Consider the following 22,356-nt stretch of genomic DNA (forward strand, 5'->3'; position numbering starts at 1 on the left):
AAAAAAAGTATTTACTTACTTTTCTCCGGCACTTCCAGAAACAATGACTTGAATTCACTTTAACTTGTATGGTACCTAACTATGTTCGCTAAGTTATGAACAAGCGCTTCCTATAGTCGAGAAGATCCCTGGCAGTTCGAACCGCAGTTGCCAGCTTTCGACAACGAAACGCTAACGACTGCAGGCCAACCCGGTAGCCGCTTACAGAACTGTGTCGACACTGAGTGGTTTCCATAGAGATGTTTACAAAATCGCGTTACGTTATTGTTTGTAGGCATGCGAAATTGCCACTGCAATTGTCAGGGATATACTTACGGTGACACAACCACAATTCTCGATCGGCAGTAGTCGCTCGTCTTCGGTCCGTTCGAGTGGCCGGCCGCTGCCAACCTCGGCGCTGTAACGCAGAACCTTGCGTAAGTAGCCGTTGCGAATTGATTGTTGCGCCTTGCTGTGTTACATCGCAAATCAGTACATCTCTTGATGAGCTACGAAGCGGTTCCTGGCTTAACACTGGCAGCGCCAGATACTCTTTTCACTCCTCAGAGAAGGACAAGGGGATGCAACGAGGTGTCGAGTCGTTCTCAAGTTACTGACGTTTCACTCAACCCTTCCATAGCTTACACTTTGTCTTTTGTCGCGTTTTGCCGCTCGCAGGCTAACTCCGGTTCTCATGACCTGTATGTCAACGACATGCAAAGCTTTAACTTTTCTTCCTTTCTTCCTTCCGTCTGAAAGCCACACCAAGCAAGTGGCCAATGAAACCTTCGCCCGATATCTAAGAGGGTTGCTGCGTAGCTTGATTGTCCCGCTGTCATTGTCGACGTATTTTCTAAGCCTTTATTCAACATGGACTCCTGCAAAATTGTAACGACCTCTGACTAGCAATGTTTCTTCCTGCCCTCGAGCCTTTTCTCTGCTTCTGTCTGAATGTCACAAGTCACTTGTTCAACATGCCACTCTTCAGAAAATTACTACATTATGTAGATTTCTCTCGAGATATTCACAGTTCAGCGTTAATTAAAACAGAGTCTTCTATCGACTTAACGTCGTTAGGTAAGTTTAATTCGAAAAGCGGTCGCGCGGTTCCAGACTGTAGCCCCTAGAACCGCTCGGCCACCTCGGCCGGCGGAAGAACAGTAATAATGACTTTTCGCCACCTGCAGCATTGCAGTACCAGCAGTGAAGGACCACGGGTTGCTCTTGAATGTATTTCGTGGGCTTTTAAAACATAAATTCTGTATCACTGCCGTATTCTTGCAGTGCGTGCTCAAATACGTTCCACGTAACTACTTGTCGTGGTGTATTATTTCTAGTGCAGTACTGTTTTCCACCCTTAAACCCATGTGTAGTAAACTGATTGTCCACTTCTACTGAGTTAAGGAAACTTTGTGAGTCATATTGCCTCTTAATTATCTGTGACTGTGACGATTCTCAGACAGCTGCACGTAAGTAATTTCTACCAAGTAGTAGCTAAACATTTGCTTCAGCATGTAACGATTCCTTGGCCCGCAGTGTATTCCGTAAATCAACTCACACTCACGGATATCTACGAGCTACCATGACCCATCTCAACACAGTGACGTATTACGGACACCTCTTCATAGGGCTGGAGTTATCTCAGATCCAAGGAGCTTATCAGCAGAGCTTAGCGCATTCCAACCTGCACGCATTAAACCTCAAGAACCAAGAACAGTCAGCAAGAACCCTTTGTTGGTGCCGTGTCCTTTACGATCGACAGGCTGTTCAACAAATATCAAATAAAATGTGTCTTCCGCCGTCAAGCGCGAGTGCAAACTATGCTGGGTTCTGTTAAAGATATCCTAGGTCTAAGGAGACCAGGGATATGTAAAATCCCGTGGCAGTGTGGGAAACGGTTCATTGGCCACAAGTGTCGCACTGTTAAAAATATGTGCGCGCGCTGAACATAGACGTCACACCAGATTGCGTCACCCAGAAAATACAGCTGTTGCTGAACAATGTCTTGACACCACGGAGAGGCAAAGATCCGCTAGTCCGCCTTCACGTACTGGGATTCCATCGATAAAGAAGCAGTCGAAGTACGTAAAAGTAACATCCTGATTAACAGAGACACGGGATTTCAACTTAGCAAGCCATGGGAAGCAGCACTGGTGAGACGAAGACATCATCGGCCGCAGACCAGCGAATCCGCGTCAACGCAGACAGGAATCGGAGTCCGTACATTTAAACTGGGCGCCAACTCACTGTCCACGCGCGCGCCGGGCCTCGATTTGCTGGCGCGCTTTTCCCGCGCCGCGCGTGCGAAGACCGTGGCCCGTTTGTGTGTTAAGGAGCTCTGGATGTCGACGTCCTCCACGATTCGTCTACGATGACGTTATAGCCCCACCCCTTGGCGCCTGCACTTTCCTAGCGAGCGTGCGCACGTATTGGCGAGCTCCTGCAGCCAGCACGTTAGTAAGCATTTTGAGCAGCTACGTCGTTGAAATATTGTGCTGCTTTCATAATATTATCCGAGGCGACGCCCTTGAACCACCGATGCAGTACCTAAGTAAATGGAAAATGGAACTAAAGACAAAAAAACGACAATGAAATACACTGGATTAAATTTGTTAATGTTACTGTGTTTTTAGCGAGAATATTGTCTGATAATCTGACAAGACTCCAAGCACAATATTTACAAAAGCAATACTAAAACTGTTTTGGCAAATATACTAGACATTAAAGCCGTTTTGAGTGTTTTTAACTTCATTCGTGAATCTTGGACATACGGAGAAACAGGATGGGGAAAAATGATGTATACTGGAGAGTGACAAAAACATATACTTTGAAAAGAAAATCTAATGGGCAAGTTCTAAAATAAATTAACAAGGAAGGGGTTGTTATTAACATCCTGTAGCAAAAATTTTGTTACTCGATTTGGCATGTCAGTTTACAAAGCGCATCCTAGGAGGAGAACAGAGCAGGTCTAGAACTGCTAAGCGTGATGAGCGAAAAGAAATGAAAAGTTACAAACGGATGGTAGGGTACGATTGACGAAACACAGAGAAGAATAGGTATATCATCGAAGCGTTACCTTCAGTAATTCACCAGGATGATATGTACAGTAATGGAAAATAAAAATTTTAAGTTACATTAAGATGCGGTATACCTTAGTACTATAGTACAAATCCGATCATGACGCAACATACGAATTGCTGATAATTGCCTATTTGCACGATCAGTCAAGTTCGTGTCATTCCGTATTGACGCGTGCGTCAAGTCTTGACTGTGGAGGTTACGTTGAGACGTTTCAATCATACGAGTCTTTATGTAGCAGTCAGTTTCTCGGCATACACATCATACTAGTTTTAACGAAGTATAATTTTCTTGTAAAAACTTGATCCTTGACAATGGACCCAAAGAAAAAAGGCCGTGATATTTCGATAAACGTAATATAGCCTATGTTTACGAACTCTACGAAGACGCTGAGTGAGAAAATGTAATTTGTATGATAAATAAATCTATGTTTCTGGTAATGGAATTAAATCAGTAACTAGTTACAAATTAATACGTTTACTCATCTGACGAAACTGCGGCAAGTTGCAGAGTTTTTCTTTTTGTTACTGATAAACAAGTACATACCTGCTATTTTGGCGCCGCCATATGTACACTGTGACTGCGGTCATTACATTTTCAATCGTTATGAAAGAGAAGAATATTGGACTCTGCCGTATGCAGTCTGTTAACCTGTATACGAAAATTTTTGTGCAAAAAGTAGGGCAACTGTGACTCGTCAGTCTCTTATTGAGGGTAACTTACAAATACTGCAACGTAGGTGACGAATAAGTGGAGGGCATCATGTGTATCGCCTTTAGTGAGTTGAATAGTATATGAATAATCCAACGGTGCAGGTTTCGACTGCAATTTGATGATGGTTCTATCATTTTACGCTCCTTCGTCTGTGTGTAAGTGGAAAATATTAGTAACTTATTTGGCTCTGACTTCACGTGTAGCTGTAGGTCTCTCATAAATTTGTTGCATGAAATAGTCCTTCATTACCTGTAGCAGAGTCAGTGAAGAACGCACTATATGTCCAAATCAACATTCGATTTGATGACTATCGTAAACTATACTATGCGCTTGTAGAATTCTGTAGAGTTTGGCAACAACAGGCCACCTTTAGAGACAGGAACAAGCTTCATGTTCCAAGAACATATCCCATCATCAACATTCCGTCTTCGATTGTTGAAAGTCGGTGGCCCATCACATATTCCTCTTAACAGTCTTTCTTCATTCATCCTGGTCTTCTGCTTCCCGGAGTAGCTGGCCCCATGTTTGGGCGTCTTCTCCTTTATCTAGTCTATCCATCGTCTCGGTGGTCTTCCCTGCAATCTTCCCTTTGACTTTGCCTTGGATGACGATCTTTTCCAAGTCATCCTCCTGTTGTCGAGCTATGTGATCAAAGAACTGCAGGATCCACTGGAATACTGGACAACCTCTTCTCCACCCTGAGTTCTTGAAGGATTGATTTGTTGGTCCGTTTGTCCATACATGACATACTCAGCAACCGCCTATATGTCCACATCACAAAACAATTCTTTTGCGGTCCCCTGCAGTTATTGTCCATGTCCATATTTCAGCGCCATAAGGGAAAACTGGAAACACGAGACATTTCAGCGCTCTCAATTTAATATGTCTGCTTAGGGCTCGGTCTTTCCAAATCACTGTCAGCTTCGATGCGGCACCCCTACCCAGAACAGTTCTACGTCGTGTTTCCTGTGTATAGCCACCCTCTTTCTGAACCACTGAGACCAGGTATAAAAAGTGACCAGCTTCCTTACATTTTGATAGTACATCAGTAGCTGGTAGTGACTAACCTCTGTCAGTTATCATGATCTTGGTCTTTATCTTATTAATTGGCAATCCAAGTTCCTCGCTTTCTCTCTTAACTCTATCCAGTGGTTCCTTCATTTCCACTTGTGATTCTATCCACAGTGTGGTGTCATCAGCAAATCCTAAATTACCGATTCTTCGTCCTCCGATTCGGATCCCACAAGAACATATCCGTTCGACATCATTGTTGAATAACGCTCCACGCTCTCACCTGAAGTCCCGCACACTGTGGAAAGATAATGTCCTGTTATAGCGTCAATCTTGGCTCGTAGCGGAAGCATGAAAATAGAGATGGAAATCCAACATTAATGAAGAGTCCACTATATCATAGACAGGCTTTGAAGTACCCAGAAAGGCTTGGTACCGCCGAAAGATGATTCAAAGAGGCCACGCCAAACCTACACTACTGGCCGTTAAAATTGCTACACCAAGAAGAAATGCAGATGATAAACGGGTATTCATTGGACAAATATATTATACTAGAACTGACATGTGTTACATTTTCACCCACTTCGGGTGCATAGATCCTGAGAAATCAGTACCCAGAACAACCACCTCTGGTCGTAATAACGGCTTTGATAGACCTGGGCATTGAGTCAAACAGAGCTTGGATGGCGTGTACAGGTACAGCTGCCCATGCAGCTTCAACACGATACCACAGTTCATCAAGAGTAGTGACTGGCGTATTGTGACGACCCAGTTTCTCGGCCACCATTGACCAGGCGTTTTCAATTGGTGAGAGATCTGGAGAACGTGCTGGCCAGGGCAGCAGTCGAACATTTTCTGTATCCAGAAAGGCCAACATACGGTCGTGCATTATCCTGCTGAAATGTAGGGTTTCGCAGGGATCGAATGAAGGGTAGAGCCACGGGTCGTAACACATCTGAAATGTGACGTCCGCTGTTCAAAGTGCCGTCAATGCGAACAAGAGGTGACCGAGACGTGTAACCAATGGCACCCCATACCATCACGCCGGGTGATACGCCAGAATGGCGATGACGAATACACGCTTCCAATGTGCGTTCACCGCGATGTCGCCAAACACGGATGCGACCATCATGATGCTGTAAACAGAATCTGGATTCATCCGAAAAAATAAGGTTTTGCCATTCGTGCACCCAGGTTCGTCGGTGGCAACACCATCGCAGGTGCTCCTGTCTGTGATGTAGCGTCAAGGGTAACCGCAGCCTTATTCTCCGAGCTGATAGTCCATGCTGCTGCAAACATCGTCGAACTGTTCGTGCAGATGGTTGTTGCCATGCGGATAAGATGCCTGTCATCTCAACAGCTAGTGATACGAGGCCGTTGGGATCCAGCACGGCGTTCCGTATTACCTTCCTGAACCCAGCGATTCCATATTCTGCTAACAGTCATTGGATCTTGACCAACGCGAGCAGCAATGTCGCGATACGATAAACCGCAATCGCGATAGGCTACAATCCGACTTTTATCAAAGTCGGAAACGTGACGGTACGCATTTCTCCTCCTTACACGAGGCATCACAACAACGTTTCACCAGGCAACGCCGGCAACTGCTGTTTGTGTATGAGAAATCTGTTGGAAACTTTCCTCATGTCAGCACGGTGTAGGTGTCGCCACCGGCGCCAACCTTGTGTGAATGCTCTGAAAAGCTAATCATTTGCATATCACAGCATCTTCTTCCTGCCGGTTAAATTTCGCGTCTGTAGCAATTTCGCGTCTGTAGCACGTCATCTTCGTGGTGTAGTAATTTTAATGGCCAGTAGTGTATATGGCTGCCCTGTACAGATGGGGGCATTGTCAGTAGCCCTGAATGTGACTGTGGAGTAGCTGAGGAGACCAGGGGCCCTGTCATCCAATAGAGGTCCAAGGGAAGATAACCTCAGAATAAGGTGTGACATCCTGGAAGTTACATCTGAAGCTATTGACAGGATATCTAATACGAATATACGAGGGGCAAGTAGAACAACATATTTCTTTCGGAAAGCATGTTGGTTTTATTCAGGATTCCAATTCACCATATTATTCCCTATTCTTTTGCTACACAACCTGGTCTAAGGCGCTGCAGTCATGGACTGTGCGGCTGGTCCCGGCGGAGGTTCGAGTCCTCCCTCGGGCATGGGTGTGTGTGTTTTTGTCCTTAGGATAATTTCGGTTAAGTAGTGTGTAAGCTTAGGGACTGATGACCTTAGCAGTTAAGTCCCATAAGATTTCACACACATTTGAACATTTTTGCTACACAACCCTATTTTTCAACGTAATCTCCTTTCAATGCGACGGCGTTACGCCACTGCTTTCGGAGGGCCAGTCTACCCATGGTACCACTCTACTGGTCTACGTCGAAACCAACGTCTTGCTGTATCAGTAATCCCCCCTTCATCCACGAACTGCCTTCCGCGGACTACATCCTTCATTGGGCCAAACCCTTGTAGTACCCCAACTGGTGGACGAATGTGTCCGCACTGCCAACAGAGACGTGCAGTTGAGCAGCAAGGCGTTTGAGTGTGAACCGTCGACCACCTGGAATAAGACCGTCCGCACGTCTAACGTTGGCGGGAGAGACAGCTGTGTGCGGCCGGCTGGGCCGAGGGTCCCGGCCTGCGCGACGTTGTTATGATGACAGACGCCTCGCCCAACGAGTGCTTTGCTTTTGCTCACTGACAGGTCTCTGTAGACATTCTGCAAGCGCCTATGGATATCTGTGATTCCCAGGCTTTCCACCTGAAGACAGCGCTCTGCTTGGAACGCACCTCCCGAACAGATGTCATTTTGAAGCTATGCCGGCCACTGTGACCGAGCGATTGTAGGCCTCGCCTCGGTCATGGATGTGTGTGATGTCCTTAGGTTAATTTAGTTTAAGTAGTTCTACAGTCTATTCACCGAGAGCTGGGACGAAACATAAACAATGTCACGTGAGCGACTACGCTCGTTTCCAGAGAAAGCATTCGGTGTTCACGTGATACGTAGGGGTGTGGAAAATCCTTGGCGCACGCTTTGCGGCTGGCGCCGTTCGGCTGGCTGCCGAGCTGTCAGAGTGGACCGTGAGAAACCTGGGCAACAATGTACGAAATAAATTTAACAATAATGTTACACTGAGTTCACTCTGTCGAAGCAGATTTTCTTTCATTCAGGTTGCTAACAAAACGCTACATTCAAACACAATTAATTGTCAATTTTAATAACAATACCAGTAATAATAATGATAAAGGACGAAACAAGGTTCACTCTGTCGAACTTGAACTGTTTTCATTGAGGTTTATAACAAACCGCTGATCTCTCTCCTCTATAATGCAGTCTAATTTCCACATTTGAGTTTCCACTCATAAAGGAAAAACGGTTGCACTCATCGCATACGGAAAAAACTACAAAATTAAATTCCAACCTTTCTGAAACTTTTCTCGCTTACACCCCCACAAAAAAATTTAAAGGGGAAAAGTTTGTCGCGTACTATATTTCGGATGATGATTTGGTAAAAGTTCTGCATCAGACGTGAGATTTTAATTTATTTCTTCACTATTACTGACTCTGTTGTGCAGAAAATTTGCGGACGTCATCAACATATAGTACTGAAGGCAATTATAAAAATATTTTGCTGTGCGGCACACAGTTTAGGAGACATGGCGTGATGAATATAGAGTAACGCGAAAAAACAACTTTTCCTGAAAGCTTAAATATTTCTCTTTTTCAGTGACAATAAATTTTAATGTAATGTAAAAAAAGGTGTCGGAAGGTAGTTCTCGGATCACTTTATCATGTTCAGGTGCCAAATTATAAAAAAAACACGACTTTCATTTTTTAATTTCTGACGCCCCTGCCTTGTACACCCCTCGATGGCAGCGCTGTGGTCACGCGCCTTGCCGTGTTTACAGTACGTGTCTTGTTTCGGTGAATGGAGTATAAGTCTAGGGGACTGATGACCTCAGATGTTAAGTCCCATAGTGCTCAGAGCAATTTGAACCATTTTGAAGCTACGTATAGCGCTGCCACCTATCGAAACTGTCGGGGGTGAAGCGGGGACGTTCCACAACGTCCAACTCTTTTTAATAAAGCATTTGTGATTTGTAATTTTTTTCGCAGAATTTGTAAGTTGCATTTCGTTTTTGTCTTGTAAAATTTACATTTTTGAACTTTTAGAACTTAATTTGCCACATGCCAAATGCCCTTCTCCAAGGAAAAGAAAGACGCCTGTAGAAGCAAAGCTGACGTAGTCTCGATTTCATACTCAACTGGCAAGCAAACAAAATCACGGCGAATCTTGGCTAAGGGAGGATTTGTTTGTGCAGGGTTCAAGTAAACAAGGCACCCTCGCTGTTCGACCGCTGCCCTTCTTCTTCTGCTTCCGAGGCAGCATTCACCTTACCTTACCCTTGTTAAAATTGCCCGCTCAGCTAAATCTTATTTGTCCTGTCACAACAGTTCAAGAAATTCGGTCTAGGAAGCGTAATTGCACCAGTGTCGGCGACGGAACAATTAATCGAGTGTCCCATACTATCTCTATCCATTACTGTAGCACAGAAGTAGTGTTTGAGGAAGGTAGCGGGAATTTGTGAAACGTAGACAGTTGAAAATGGCTGGTGTTAGCGTCGAATTCGTGATCTCTGGGGCCGCTAAGCTGATTGATAATTAAGTCCACGTTTCCACGTTTTCATGAATGGAATCATTACAAAAACTTTAGAACGGTGCAGAAGCAACCAGACTTACAAGATTGCCACACCATTATGTTCTGAAAACAGGGTGCGCAATAATGGTGGTGGTGGTTAGTGTTTAACGTCCCGTCGACAACGAGGTCATTAGAGACGGAGCGCAAGCTCGGGTTAGGGAAGGATTGGGAAGGAAATCGGCCGCGCCCTTTTAAAGGAACCATCCCGGCATTTGCCTGAAACGATTTAGGGAAATCACGGAAACCCTAAATCAGGATGGCCGGAGACGGGATGGTGCGCAATAATGTTCTTTTCGTAGTTCACAGCTGACGTGCTTCTTCCTAGCAGGTGACACGTTTCCGTTGATCCACGGTCCAGTCCACGATCACGATGATCCCTTGCCAACTGGAATCGTAATTGGCGATTGACGAGTGAGGAAAAGGCGGGAGGGGGGGGACATAAGAACTGAAATCACTACGCAAATACTACAAAGCGTTTTCGCGGTATCAGTGCCGTACTCAACCGCTAAATTCTCTAGAATCGTAATTTCTGTTTCAAATGAAAAGATGTGGAAATTAAATAAAGTACTTGCAGCTAATAGTGACGTAATCCACTCGTCCCACAGGGTGTTTCAAAATGAATATCGGGGTTTTCTTGCTTAGCACCACTGCAATGAAAAAGCGTCACCAACAGTATTGTTTGTGTACCGGTGCGCGTACACTACTATTTCCTGTGTCTTCCGTTAGAAAGCGCTAGTAGCAAAGAGAAAACTCTTTCTATTTTACAGTACTCAAGGACCGAATCTATTCTTACAGAGCAACTTGCGTTCCGTATTAAGTTCCATTTTAATCCTCCAGGTGTTAATAACATCCGTGAGATGGCTTTCATCAGTTTCTAAAGCCTACAGTCTACGATTTACGTGCCAACTTCGGGAACGAAATGTTGCTGCACGACGATGGAGCTTTTATGGTTTGTGTCATCCTCAGTGATGAAACGACATTTCACCTAAATGTAAATATGAACACACATAATGTGTGCATCTGGGGGCCAGCAGAAGCACACGGAATGGTATAGTTGCAACAAGGCTCCCCTAAATTGAATATTTTTTGTGTCATATCCCGGCGGAGAGTTTACGTGCCTTTCTTTTTCGGTGAAGTAACTGTTATAGGTGTTTGTTATCTTGATGAGCTAGAACTATGGCTCATTCCTTAGTTGAAAGAAGCTCATTCCTCAGTTGGCAGAAGCTGAATCACAGAACTTCATTTGGCAACAAGATGGTGCGCCGCCTCTCTGGCACAAATCAGTACGCGATTTGTTAAACGACATTGTATGCCTGCCCGACCGTTGGATTGTCCGCAAGGGGCCGGGTGACAGTTTCGTTTCACATGGCCTCCACGTTCACCCATCCGACGCCTTGCGATTTTTATCTTTGGTGTTGGGTGAAGGATCATGCGATTGACTCCCCTTACTAGCTGATCTACCCAAGTTACGAAACAAGATTGAAGTTGTTGCAACAATTATTCCAGGCACACTGATCAACGTTTAGGAAGAACTTGCCTATCGATTTGATGTGCGCCTTACGACGAATTGTGCGCACGATGTACACTTTAAGCAAAACAGTTTCTGATTCTCATTCATTTGATGTATTACACTGAATCGCCAAAGAAATGTATAGGCATGTGTATTCAAATGCAGGGATACGTAAACATGCAGAATACGGCGCTACAGTCGGCAACGCGTGTATAAGACAACATGTGTCTGGTACAGTTGTAAGATCGGTTGCTACTGCTACAATGGCAGGTTAGAGAGATTTAAGTGAGTTTGAACGTGGTGTTACAGTCGGAGCACGAGCGATGGGCCGCCGCATCTCCAAGGTAGCGATGACGTGGGGATTTTGCCGCGCGACCATTTCACGAGTGTACTGTGAATATCAGGAATCCGGTAAAACATCGAATCTCCGATATCACTGCGGCCGGAAAAAGATCCTGCAAGATCGAGACCAACGAAGACTGAAGAGAATCGTTCAACGTGACAGAAGTGCAACCCTTCCGCAAATTGCTGCAGGTTTCAGTGCTGGGCCATCAACAAGAGTCAGCGTGCGAACCACTCAAAGAAAGATCATCGCTACGGGCTTTCGGAGCCGAAGGCCCACTCGTGTACCCTTGATGACAGTACGACACAAAGCTTTTAGCCTAGCCTGGGCCCGTCAACACCGACATTGGACTGTTGATGACTGGAAACATGTTGCCTTGTCGAACGAGTCTTGTGTCATATTTTATCGAACGGATTGACGTGCACGGCTATGGAGACAACCTCATGAATCCATGGACCCTGTATATCAGCAGGGGGCTGTTCAAGCTGTTGGAGGCTCTGTAGTGGTGTGGGGCGTGTGCAGTTGGAATGATATGGGACCACTGATTCATCTAGATACTACTCTGACAGGTGACACATACAGGGCTATTACAAATGATTGAAGCGATTTCATAAATTCACTGTAGCTCCATTCATTGACATATGGTCACGACACACTACAGATACGTAGAAAAACTCATAAAGTTTTGTTCGGCTGAAGCCGCACTTCAGGTCTCTGCCGTCAGAGCGCTCGAGAGCGCAGTGAGACAAAATGGCGACAGGAGCCGAGAAAGCATATGCGTGCTTGAAATGCACTCACATCGGTCAGTCATAACAGTGCAACGACACTTCAGGACGAAGTTCAACAAAGATCCACCAACTGCTAACTCCATTCGGCGATGGTATGCGCAGTTCAAAGCTTCTGGATGCCTCTGTAAGGGGAAATCAACGGGTCGGCCTGCAGTGAGCGAAGAAAAGGTTGAACGCGTGCGGGCAAGTTTCACGCGTAGCCCGCGGAAAATTGGCTCATTCCACAACTGGAGACCGACAGCGCCGACTTCATCTTTCAACAGGATGGTGCTCCACCGCACTTCCATCATGATGTTCGGCATTTCTTAAACAGGAGATTGGAAAACCGATGGATCGGTCGTGGTGGAGATCATGATCAGCAATTCATGTCATGGCCTCCACGCTCTCCCGACTTAAGCCCATGCGATTTCTTTCTGTGGGGTTATGTGAAAGATTCAGTGTTTAAACCTCCTCTACCAAGAAACGTGCCAGAACTGCGAGCTCGCATGAACGATGCCTTCGAACTCATTGATGGGGACATGCTGCGCCGAGTGTGGCAGGAACTTGATTATCGGCTTGATGTCTGCCGAATCACTAAAGGGGAACATATCGAACATTTGTGAATGCCTAAAAAAACTTTTTGAGTTTTTGTATGTGTGTGCAAAGCATTGTGAAAATATCTAAAATAATAAAGTTATTGTAGAGCTGTGAAATCGCTTCAATCATTTGTAATAACCCTGTATGTAAGCATCCTGTCTGATCACCTGCATCGATTCAAGTCCATTGTGCATTCCGTCGGACTTGGGCAATTCCAGCGTACAATGCGACACCCCACACGTTGAGAATTGCGACAGACTGGCTCCAGGAACACTCGTCTGAGTTTCAATAGCTCCGCTGGCCATCAAACTGCCCAAGCATGAACATTATTCAACATATCTGGCATGCTTTGTAACGTGCCGTTCAGAAGAGATCTCGTACTCTTACGGATTTATGGACAGCCCTGTAGGATTCATGGTGTCAATTCCGTTCAGTACTACTTTAGACATTAGTCGAGTCCATGCCACATCGTGTTGCGGCACTTCTGCGTGCTCGCGGGGATCATGCACGATATAAGGCAGGTGTACCAGTTTCTTTGGCTCTTCAATGTATTTGTAATTGTAAGTTGAATCTAATAAACGCTACGAAGCCTTAAAACCCCCATATTCATCATAAAACATCCGGTATTATAATTGCTACATCATATCCAACACCGGTTCAAATTTTATAGTGTAACTAGCTGACAAGCCCGGCATTGCCCGGGTATTCATTTTGCCTCTTGCGTGTTAGAAGCGAAAACAACAAATGAAGTCAGAATGAGATTTTCACTCTGCAGCGGAGTGTGCGCTGATATGAAACTTCCTGGCAGATTAAAACTGTGTGCCCGACCGAGACTCGAACTCGGGATCTTTGCCTTTCGCGGGCAAGTGCTCTACCAACTGAGCTACCGAAGCACGACTCACGCCCGGTACTCACAGCTTTACTTCTGCCAGTATCTCGTCTCCTACCTTCCAAACTTTACAGAAGCTCTCCTGCGAACCTTGCAGAACTAGCACTCCTGTAAGAATGGATATAGCGGAGACATGGCTTAGCCACAGCCTGGGGGACGTTTCCAGAATGAGATTTTCACTCTGCAGCGGAGTGTGCGCTGATATGAAACTTCCTGGCAGATTAAAACTGTGTGCGCGACCGAGACTCGAACTCGGGACCTTTGCCTTTCGCGGGCAAATGCTGTACCAACTGAGCTACCGAAGCACGACTCACGCCCGGTACTCACAGCTTTATTTGTGCCAGTATCTCCGCTGCAGAGTGAAAATCTCATTCTGGAAATGTCCCCCAGGCTGTGGCTAAGCCATGTCTCCGCTATATCCTTTCTTTCAGGAGTGCTAGTTCTGCAATGTTCGCAGGAGAGCTTCTGTAAAGTTTGGAAGGTAGGAGATGAGATGCTGGCAGAAGTAAAGCTGTGAGTACCGGGCGTGAGTCGTGCTTCGGTAGCTCAGTTGGTAGAGCACTTGCCCGCGAAAGGCAAAGGCCCCGAGTTCGAGTCTCGGTCGGGCACACAGTTTTAATCTGCCAGGAAGTTTCAACAAATGAACTGTTTTTGTAGTGAAGCGTCGAAAAAATTTCATTTCCATATATTCGTTAAAACACCTTTTAAATTATGAAATAGTCGTACAAATAAATATGCTTAATTTATAAATACAGAATCCAAATTCAGAAATATGATTGCGGATAGTTTCTATACACGGGGCGCAGCTTCTTCGCGTGTCTACAACACGATTTTGTAAATGTGTCTATGGCAACACCTCTTCATAGCTCTATAGACGGCTAACGTTCTCTCCAACAGCTACAGCCGTTTGCGCTTCGCAGTTGAAAGCTGTCAAAAGCGCAACCAGGTGTCAGAAACTTGCGTTAGTTGACTAGACTATCCTAGTATCTAAGTAGTAAAGAATAAACGTATTAATGTTAGTTGACTAGGCTATCCTAGTATCTTAGTAGTAAAGAATAAACGTATTAAAACTTCGTGCATGATGCGACATTTTTTCACGTATCTCATTGATACTTCCTGAACTATGTGTCGTACAGCGATATATTTGCGCAGGTATATTTAAAGGCATGTATGTATACTCTGCGAAATATGTTGCGAATAGATTTGTTATTACAGAAGTGATAAATTTAAAAGTCATGCGCTGTGTGGCAGTTTTTCACGGATCTCAATGTTTATGACGTCATATCTCCTGATCTAGGTGTCATACAATGATATAATTGTGTAGGTACATACAGCGGCATATGTGGATACTGTTTGCAATATGTGTCGCGAATAGTTGGTAGAAAAGAAGTAATAAATGTAAACATCATGCACAATGCGGCCGTTCTTCATGCAGCTCATTGTTCTCATTGTTTATGACGTCACGTCTCCTGAACTGTGATAGGTGGTTCTAATCCCGACAGCGATTATTGCATGACAGTAAGAGATATGTGTACCAATATTGGTTGAAATTGGTACAGTGATTCAGGAGGAGGCACGGAACATATATATATATATATATATATATATATATATATATATATATGTGTGTGTGTGTGTGTGTGTGTGTGTGTGTGTGTGTGTGTGTGTGTGTGTGTTGCCGAACCCTGCAGAATATTACTACTACAAAAAACGCTATATTAATTAGCGACATAATACATTGCCTCGCGTGACCTGAAGGACGTGTACTGTTGCAGACACGGACAATCAGCGGGTGATCATCCACGTGAAAGATGTGAACGACGAGCCGCCCTATTTCATCAACCGTCCGCTGCCGATGCAGGCAGTGGTGCAGTTGAACGCACCGCCAAATACGCCAGTCTTCACGCTGCAGGCCCGAGACCCAGACACCGACCACAATATCCACTACTTCATCGTCCGCGACCGCAGTGAGTATCACTTCACATTCTTAACAATGTAGCCCTTTAATTTTGTATTTCACGTTTCAGCCATGTCGTTACACCGAGAAAACGAGGAGCTGGGGCTGGGGCCAAAACTTATTTACATTATAACATGGACAGCCGTGCGGGATTAGGCGAGCGGTCTGAGACGCTGCAGTCATGGACTGTGCGGTTGGTCCCGGCGGAGGTTCGAGTCCTCCCTCGGGCATGGGTGTGTGTGTCTGTCCTTAGGATAATTTAGGTTAAGTAGTGTGTAAGCTTAGGGACTGAAGATCTTAGCAGATAAGTCCCATAAGATTTCACACACATTTGAACATTTTTTATAACATGGACATGAAAAGCACCTGCACAAGGCATCGATAATGAACTTTGGAAGTACGGCGGTTTGCCCTTACATCTGAGAGTCATACGACTGTATAACATACGCTCCAAGACAGAAAAAAAGAAAACGACGCACCACAAAATAATTAAACTTCCTGGCATATTAAAACTGTGTGCCGGACCGAGACTCGAACTCGGGACCTTGCCCGCGAAAGGCAATAGGTCCCGAGTTCGAGTCTCGGTCCAGTACTCAGTTTTAATCTGCCAGGAAGTTTCATATCAGCGAACACTCTGCTGCGGAGTGAAAATCTCATTCTGGCGCAAAATAATTATCCGAGTGGGACGAAAATCAATAGAAATGATGTAAATGTCCATCCAACGTGAAACTCTGACCCTTACGCAAGCAGTAATTCGGTCTGGCATGACTGACAGAGTTGTTGAATGTTCTCCTGAGAGATATGGTGCCAAATTCTGTCCAACTGACGCGTTAGATTATCAGAATCCCCTGATGGTTGGAGGGCCCTTCCCATAATGCTCCAAACGGCCTCAACTGCGGATAGATCCGGCAACCTTGATGGCCAAAGTGGGTTTGGAAAGTACGAAGACAAGCAGTAGAGACTGTCACCGCGAGTGGTGGGCGGGCATTATCTTGCTGAAACGTTAGCCCAGGATGGCTTGCCATGAAGGGCAACAGAATGGTGCGTAGAATATAGTATCTCTGTGCTGTAAGAGTTCTGCGGATTACAATTGAAGGGGCGCCGCTGTGAAAAAAGTGGCATCAAAGACCGTCACCTCTAGCTGTCGGGCCGTATGACAGGAGACAGTCAGGTTGGTATACTACCGCTGTCCAGGGCGTCTCCGGGCACGTCTTCATTATGGGATCTCATTGACTGTAGCAGAACTGTCTTCAGTGATGTGTCTCGCTTCGAATTGAGCCCCAGTGACCGGCGAAGACATGTCTGGTCAGACAACACACACAGTACTTGAACACGATCGCCACACTCGCCGAGGTAGTATCTCCACAGGACATTCTATGGATTGTTCTGCCACAGAAATTTTGGGCTCGATGAGTCCTTGAGGGGTTCAGTTATTAAGGGATCGATGGAAATATGTTCGATGGAAGGTATTAATTTTGATGGTGGGTTTCAGCTGGATAAGACGTGGGACCCGTTGGTGTCTTTAATACCTGCTGAAAGTAAACATTTTATGACTAATGGAACATCTAGCGACAATCAGTTTTGTTAACTAGACATCTAAATATTAACTCAGCAAGCCCGTATTCCGACAGAGAGCGCGCATGTAGTCTTGCTCATGTGCCTGTGCGGCGTAGATGGAACGATATTCGAAAACGGTACGAAACCATGGCCACCTGGGTGGCGCCGGCGAAACTCGGCAAACGTCGCTCTTGTAGCGGCTGCCTTTGCGTAAGCGTCACCGCACCAGTTTTTGGTATAGGTCAGCTGTGAACTAGCAATCTCCAGCGCAAAACACTCATCTGATGGCTGAATGGTTGTCAACTGAAAAATCGTGGCAAGGAGTCAACGTCATCTGCCTGCAATTTCATGGAATAAGTCAACGATCTGTTATTAAAAACACATTGGGTTACAGGATTAAGCTGGAATTACCACGGAAGGAGCGTATTTTCGTCTGACGTGCAATTGCTTTCTTTCTCTTGTTCCTATTATACATTACCTTTTTGTGCAAAAATACAACAGGGTGTACTCAGTTTCACCTAACATCCTAATGCGGTTGCATTTGCGGCAAAACCCTGAAACAGTCTGTCGATTGCCCTTAAGATAATTACATAACTTCATAGCAAAAATACATATTTACTTGTTTATCGCAATAGATAAGGAAGTTTCGCACGGAAATGTATTCCCTGCTTTGGGTGTTGTCATTTCCCAAAAACTCGTTTAGGTATCCCGAACTATAAGTGAGATATGAGGGATGCAATGAATATTTCCCTTGCATTCTATCATTTGCGTGCGAATGGAAATGAGTCCACTGCACACAATCTATTTTCTCGATATTGAAAAAGGATACAGGTTTTGTGTCAAGTTTAAAGAAAATTCGATATGTATATAATTTTCATACACAACAATGTATTATCTAACATCTGCCAAATGCAAAACCATGGTGATCCCTATTTTTCATTGCAGACTATTCAGATTTCACACAGTACCTTACTTAATGCTGAAATACCACAGTAACAATGATTATTAAAGAAATGATAAGCAGTTCATCATGAAGCTAACGAATGAGACTATTAGTTGCAGGAGAATCTTTTTTAACAAATATTTTTGTTAAAACCGTTTGAGAATGGTCGCAGCGCAACTGGTGTGTGAGCACATCTCCATTCCCACAGTGTAGCAGGGGTTGGAAGAGGATGTTTCATTAATAGCAGATGAAGTGCACAACACAGTAGGAGACTGCAAACAGAGGCGGCCACCCCTCCAGAACAGAGGGGTGGACTTGCCCGGCATTGAGAATGAGAATGTATTTGTACACTGGGGCCAAGTTGTCTTGCATGAGCTCCAATCAGAAACATGGCAACATGCAAAAGTCATCTCACTGATTAAAAAGGGAGATTAAGAATCAGCTGTAAAAAATTGCAAGCCAAGATTTTGAATAACAGGCTGAAAATACATCTGAGCACCTCTTAAGTGAAGAACAAATGCACTTTATTAAAAAGGAAAAATGGCGACAGCTGCAGGATTTCTGTTTAAATGAGTAATTGAAAAATGAAGTGAATGTGACACTGAAACCCGCTTGGTATTCATAAACTGTGTGAGAGTTTCTGGCAATATTAATGTGGAGAAAAATGAAGAAGCAGGTTTTCCATTACATTCATCAGACACTACAAGATACATATACAAAGATATCTCCATCACCTTGGGTTTAGGTGCTTAATTAACTCAGCGCATGTTGACAAACAAAGAGGTCGGACAAGGATGTGATGTATCACGCACACTTTTTAACATATATCAGGTGAATGTATTATGAGAACGGAAAGCCCATATTGATGCAGGTATCATGACAAATAGACACACTTTCCCTACTATCTATTATATCCAGACAGTGCACCACTTTTGACTGAAAAAAGTGATATACAAAAAGAAATTAATTTGTTGGACAGAATATGTAAAGGTCTCAACAGAAAATTTAAAAAAAGACTTAAGTGAAACTAAAAGATACAAAATTGTCAGTGATAGCAAAATATTAGAACAAGTTCAATACTTTAATTATCCAGGATGTGACATTACCATATGGACAGCCAAACACATTAAAGTGCCCACTTCTGAGGCATGGGGCTGAACACTAGCTGCTGATCGAGTCTGCCTTGCAGATTGACAATGGGGGCTGCTATGTTGGGCAGCCTGCATGTTGTTTTTAGGTGGTTTTCTACATCCACCTAACTCAGTACCAGGTTGGTTCTCACATCCCACCTCACATAAGCAATGTGCACAATACTATGAAAAACAGTACCACTTTTGACCATGTTGTTACACTGGATGTAGACAAAAGAGGTCTGTGAGTACCTCCCAGGGATGGAGGGGGCAGGGGGGGGGTCTTTGCTGGCAGTAGTTTTAAAATATCTTGGGAGTGGCAACCCAATCGTAATAAAAGTCTGTATTTGAGTATGCTCTGAGAAAATTGAAAGAGTACCATTCCAGTCGTGATTCTGAAATGACTGGATAAAGGGCATTCGGAAGGAAGGAAGGAAGGAAGGAAGGAAGGATGTGATATTTCTTGGGAATATGATGAGATAAAGAGAAGACACCAGCAAAATTCTCAAATGTATATATAGAACAATCAATAAATGCATGATTGCTCCTACTTTATTGTGTGGAAGAGTGTTGATGGGTCACATACATCAGCAACAAGACAGTAGAATTCAGGCAGCAGAAATGAGATTTCTCAGAAGAGTAAAATAATGTAATAGATTAATAATGAAGACATTAAGAATGAAATGAACATCTATAAATTAGGAAATAAAATCACTGAAATGAAAAAAAGTAACAAACGTATCAAGAGGAAAGCTTAGAACACTTCAAGCACTAACTTATTTGCTGTTCCAATGTAAGCTCTACATGTTCTCACTAACATTGGGGCAGTTCCCTCACATTTCCCGGCATAGCCATATATGTATAATTTTATATAATATGAGAGTGTGTGTGTATTTTTAACTGTAATGCAGAATGAAAATACAGGACACAAAGTAAGGAAGTGAAAGGAAAGTAGAACAAGTAAGGGTTAAGAAAAGCAGGAAAGGAATAGCTAAATAATGTCAAAATATATAACTTTTTGGAACCTATTACACAGGTTACTCCATTGTTAGACAGTTGCAACACGGGTTTTGGTGTAAACACTTATGGGACGAGAGCTGGCTGGTAGCAGATCGGTGGATTGATTTGTGGATGGTGTTGTAGGAACTCATCAAATAAAGGCATATTTTGCAGTTGTGATTATTTAGTAGACAATGGAGCAAACATTCTATGTGAGAAACATGCCTTTGGACTGTTTATGCATGTAAGGTAGTTTTCTGTCCGAAAATAATATGTGACTTCTGTCCGAAAATAATATGTGACCCAAGGGAAACCATATGATGGTCTGTAGGGGGGGGGGGGGGGGGGGCACACATAGACCTAGAGGAATGGAGTGTTTGTAATATTTTGAGAGATGAATGATGACTTGTAAGCAATTATAAAAAAGTTACGATTACAACCATGCTAAAATCCTATGTAATAGAGAATTTTTAATTATTTTGTGGAGAGAAAAACACCTGTCTACACTGTATTTTTTTTCTTTGATTGAGAGTGTGGTAGGACTGTGGCCAACCCGCCCCCCTCCCTCTCCCCAATGGCCCTGAACATGGGTGCCCTTGATGTGACCATATGGTAGTGTACTGGTTATGTATTTAACACAGAAATTTAAATGGGGAACCAAAGCAACATGAGTTTTTGCTGTTTGACCGTTCTTTAAGGTGGGTCATAAAAGATCCTGAATAATGTTCTTTTTGTCAATCTGAAGAAAACTTTTATGTGTGGTACTGTTGGCTTTCAGCATGCAGAGGCTGTGTAAAAATTCCGAATTAAGTGTTTGTCCAATATTACATCAAGCTCTGAGGTTGAGTACTATAACTGATTATGTAATAAGAAGTATGGAATGGATTTGCAGGAATCATAAGTGAAGAATCTTTTTGCACCACTGTGATCAGCTTATTTCTAATAATTTTTTGCAGTTCTAACACCTTTATCAATTTTCTTTTTATTTTATTCTTGAGGAGAAATGTGTGTGCAACAATTTATATTTCTACCTTCATTAGGGTTATGTTCTCTTCTCTAGCTAGGATGAATTTTGGCTTATGATTACAGTTATAATTTTTTTAATGACTGTAGTATTTTTGTCTGTAAAAATTTTATATGTTTCAATCACATTGATGAAATGATTTGAAATGTGAACTTCCAACAGCTGGTGGAAGATTTGAGGTGGATGAGCGCTCGGGTGTAGTTCGAACAAGAGGAACCGACCCCTTCCAGTTGGACATGGAGTATGTGCTGTACGTTAAAGCAGAAGATCAGAATGGGAGAGTAGATGAGCGACACTTTCAGTCAACACCTGAGGAAAGGCTGTCCATTGTTGGTGGCAAACGTGCTCCACAATTCTACATGCCGTCATATGAAGCTGAGATCCCAGAAAACCAGAAGAAAGATTCTGAGTAAGAATATAGATGAACTTAAGTAAATGACAGAAATTCTCTCTCTCTCTCTCTCTCTCTCTCTCTCTCACCCCACTCTCCACCTCCCCCCTCTCCCATCCCTCCTGTGTGTGTGTGTGTGTGTGTGTGTGTGTGTGTGTGTGTGTGTGTGTGTGTTCATTCCTGTACATGTTTCAACATTCAGGTGTTTTCAGTGCCTGAATGGCATGGCAACTGTTCAAATTTGAAATAATTAGAGTAATAACTGAGATGAGACTAATTTCCAAGTTTAGTGAATCAGACACAACACTAACACTTGCTTCAGATAAATGTTACACAAGCAGAGAAATATGACAGAGACATGTTACACAAGAATATATTCCTGTCTATAAAAATAATCAACCCTTTTCAGCCAACATCAGAAAGTTAATGAGTAAAAAATAGAAATGGTTCCCAAAATTGCAAGTGTAGACTATTTCAGATTTGCTTACTGGAATGGAGGATGATGGGAACAATCTCTTAAACATACGAAGTTTCACAAAATTTTTTCTCAGTTCAGGGAATAATTTCCTGTTATGTTCTGGTGACACCAGCTAGTGTGTAACGTTCATAAATATATAAACGTAAGAGTCATTTGAAAAAGTTCTACAGTGACTTTCACAAAGTGAAGATGAAAGCAGTATTTTCCAGTTAAGTCTACCAAATTTGAATTTATTTTGTTGTTGATTCACTTGTTGCAGCATAGTATCATTTACTGTG

The 22,356-nt window shown here is 43.6% G+C and overlaps 1 protein-coding gene across 1 annotated transcript in view; it reads left to right on the forward strand.

Annotated features, from left to right (window-relative positions):
• The first annotated feature begins 1,561 nt into the window (after positions 1–1,561).
• Positions 1,562–22,356, forward strand: part of LOC126088217 (neural-cadherin-like) — a 117,619-nt gene continuing 96,824 nt past the window's right edge. The window contains exons 1-3 of the mRNA XM_049906344.1: positions 1,562–1,712; positions 15,375–15,566; positions 21,372–21,618. Coding sequence (XP_049762301.1) covers positions 1,562–1,712; positions 15,375–15,566; positions 21,372–21,618 — 590 coding nt within the window. The remainder of the gene's footprint in view (positions 1,713–15,374; positions 15,567–21,371; positions 21,619–22,356) is intronic.

The sequence above is a fragment of the Schistocerca cancellata genome, chromosome 6 (assembly GCF_023864275.1).
Source record: "Schistocerca cancellata isolate TAMUIC-IGC-003103 chromosome 6, iqSchCanc2.1, whole genome shotgun sequence".
In the NCBI taxonomy this organism is placed as follows: domain Eukaryota; kingdom Metazoa; phylum Arthropoda; class Insecta; order Orthoptera; family Acrididae; genus Schistocerca; species Schistocerca cancellata.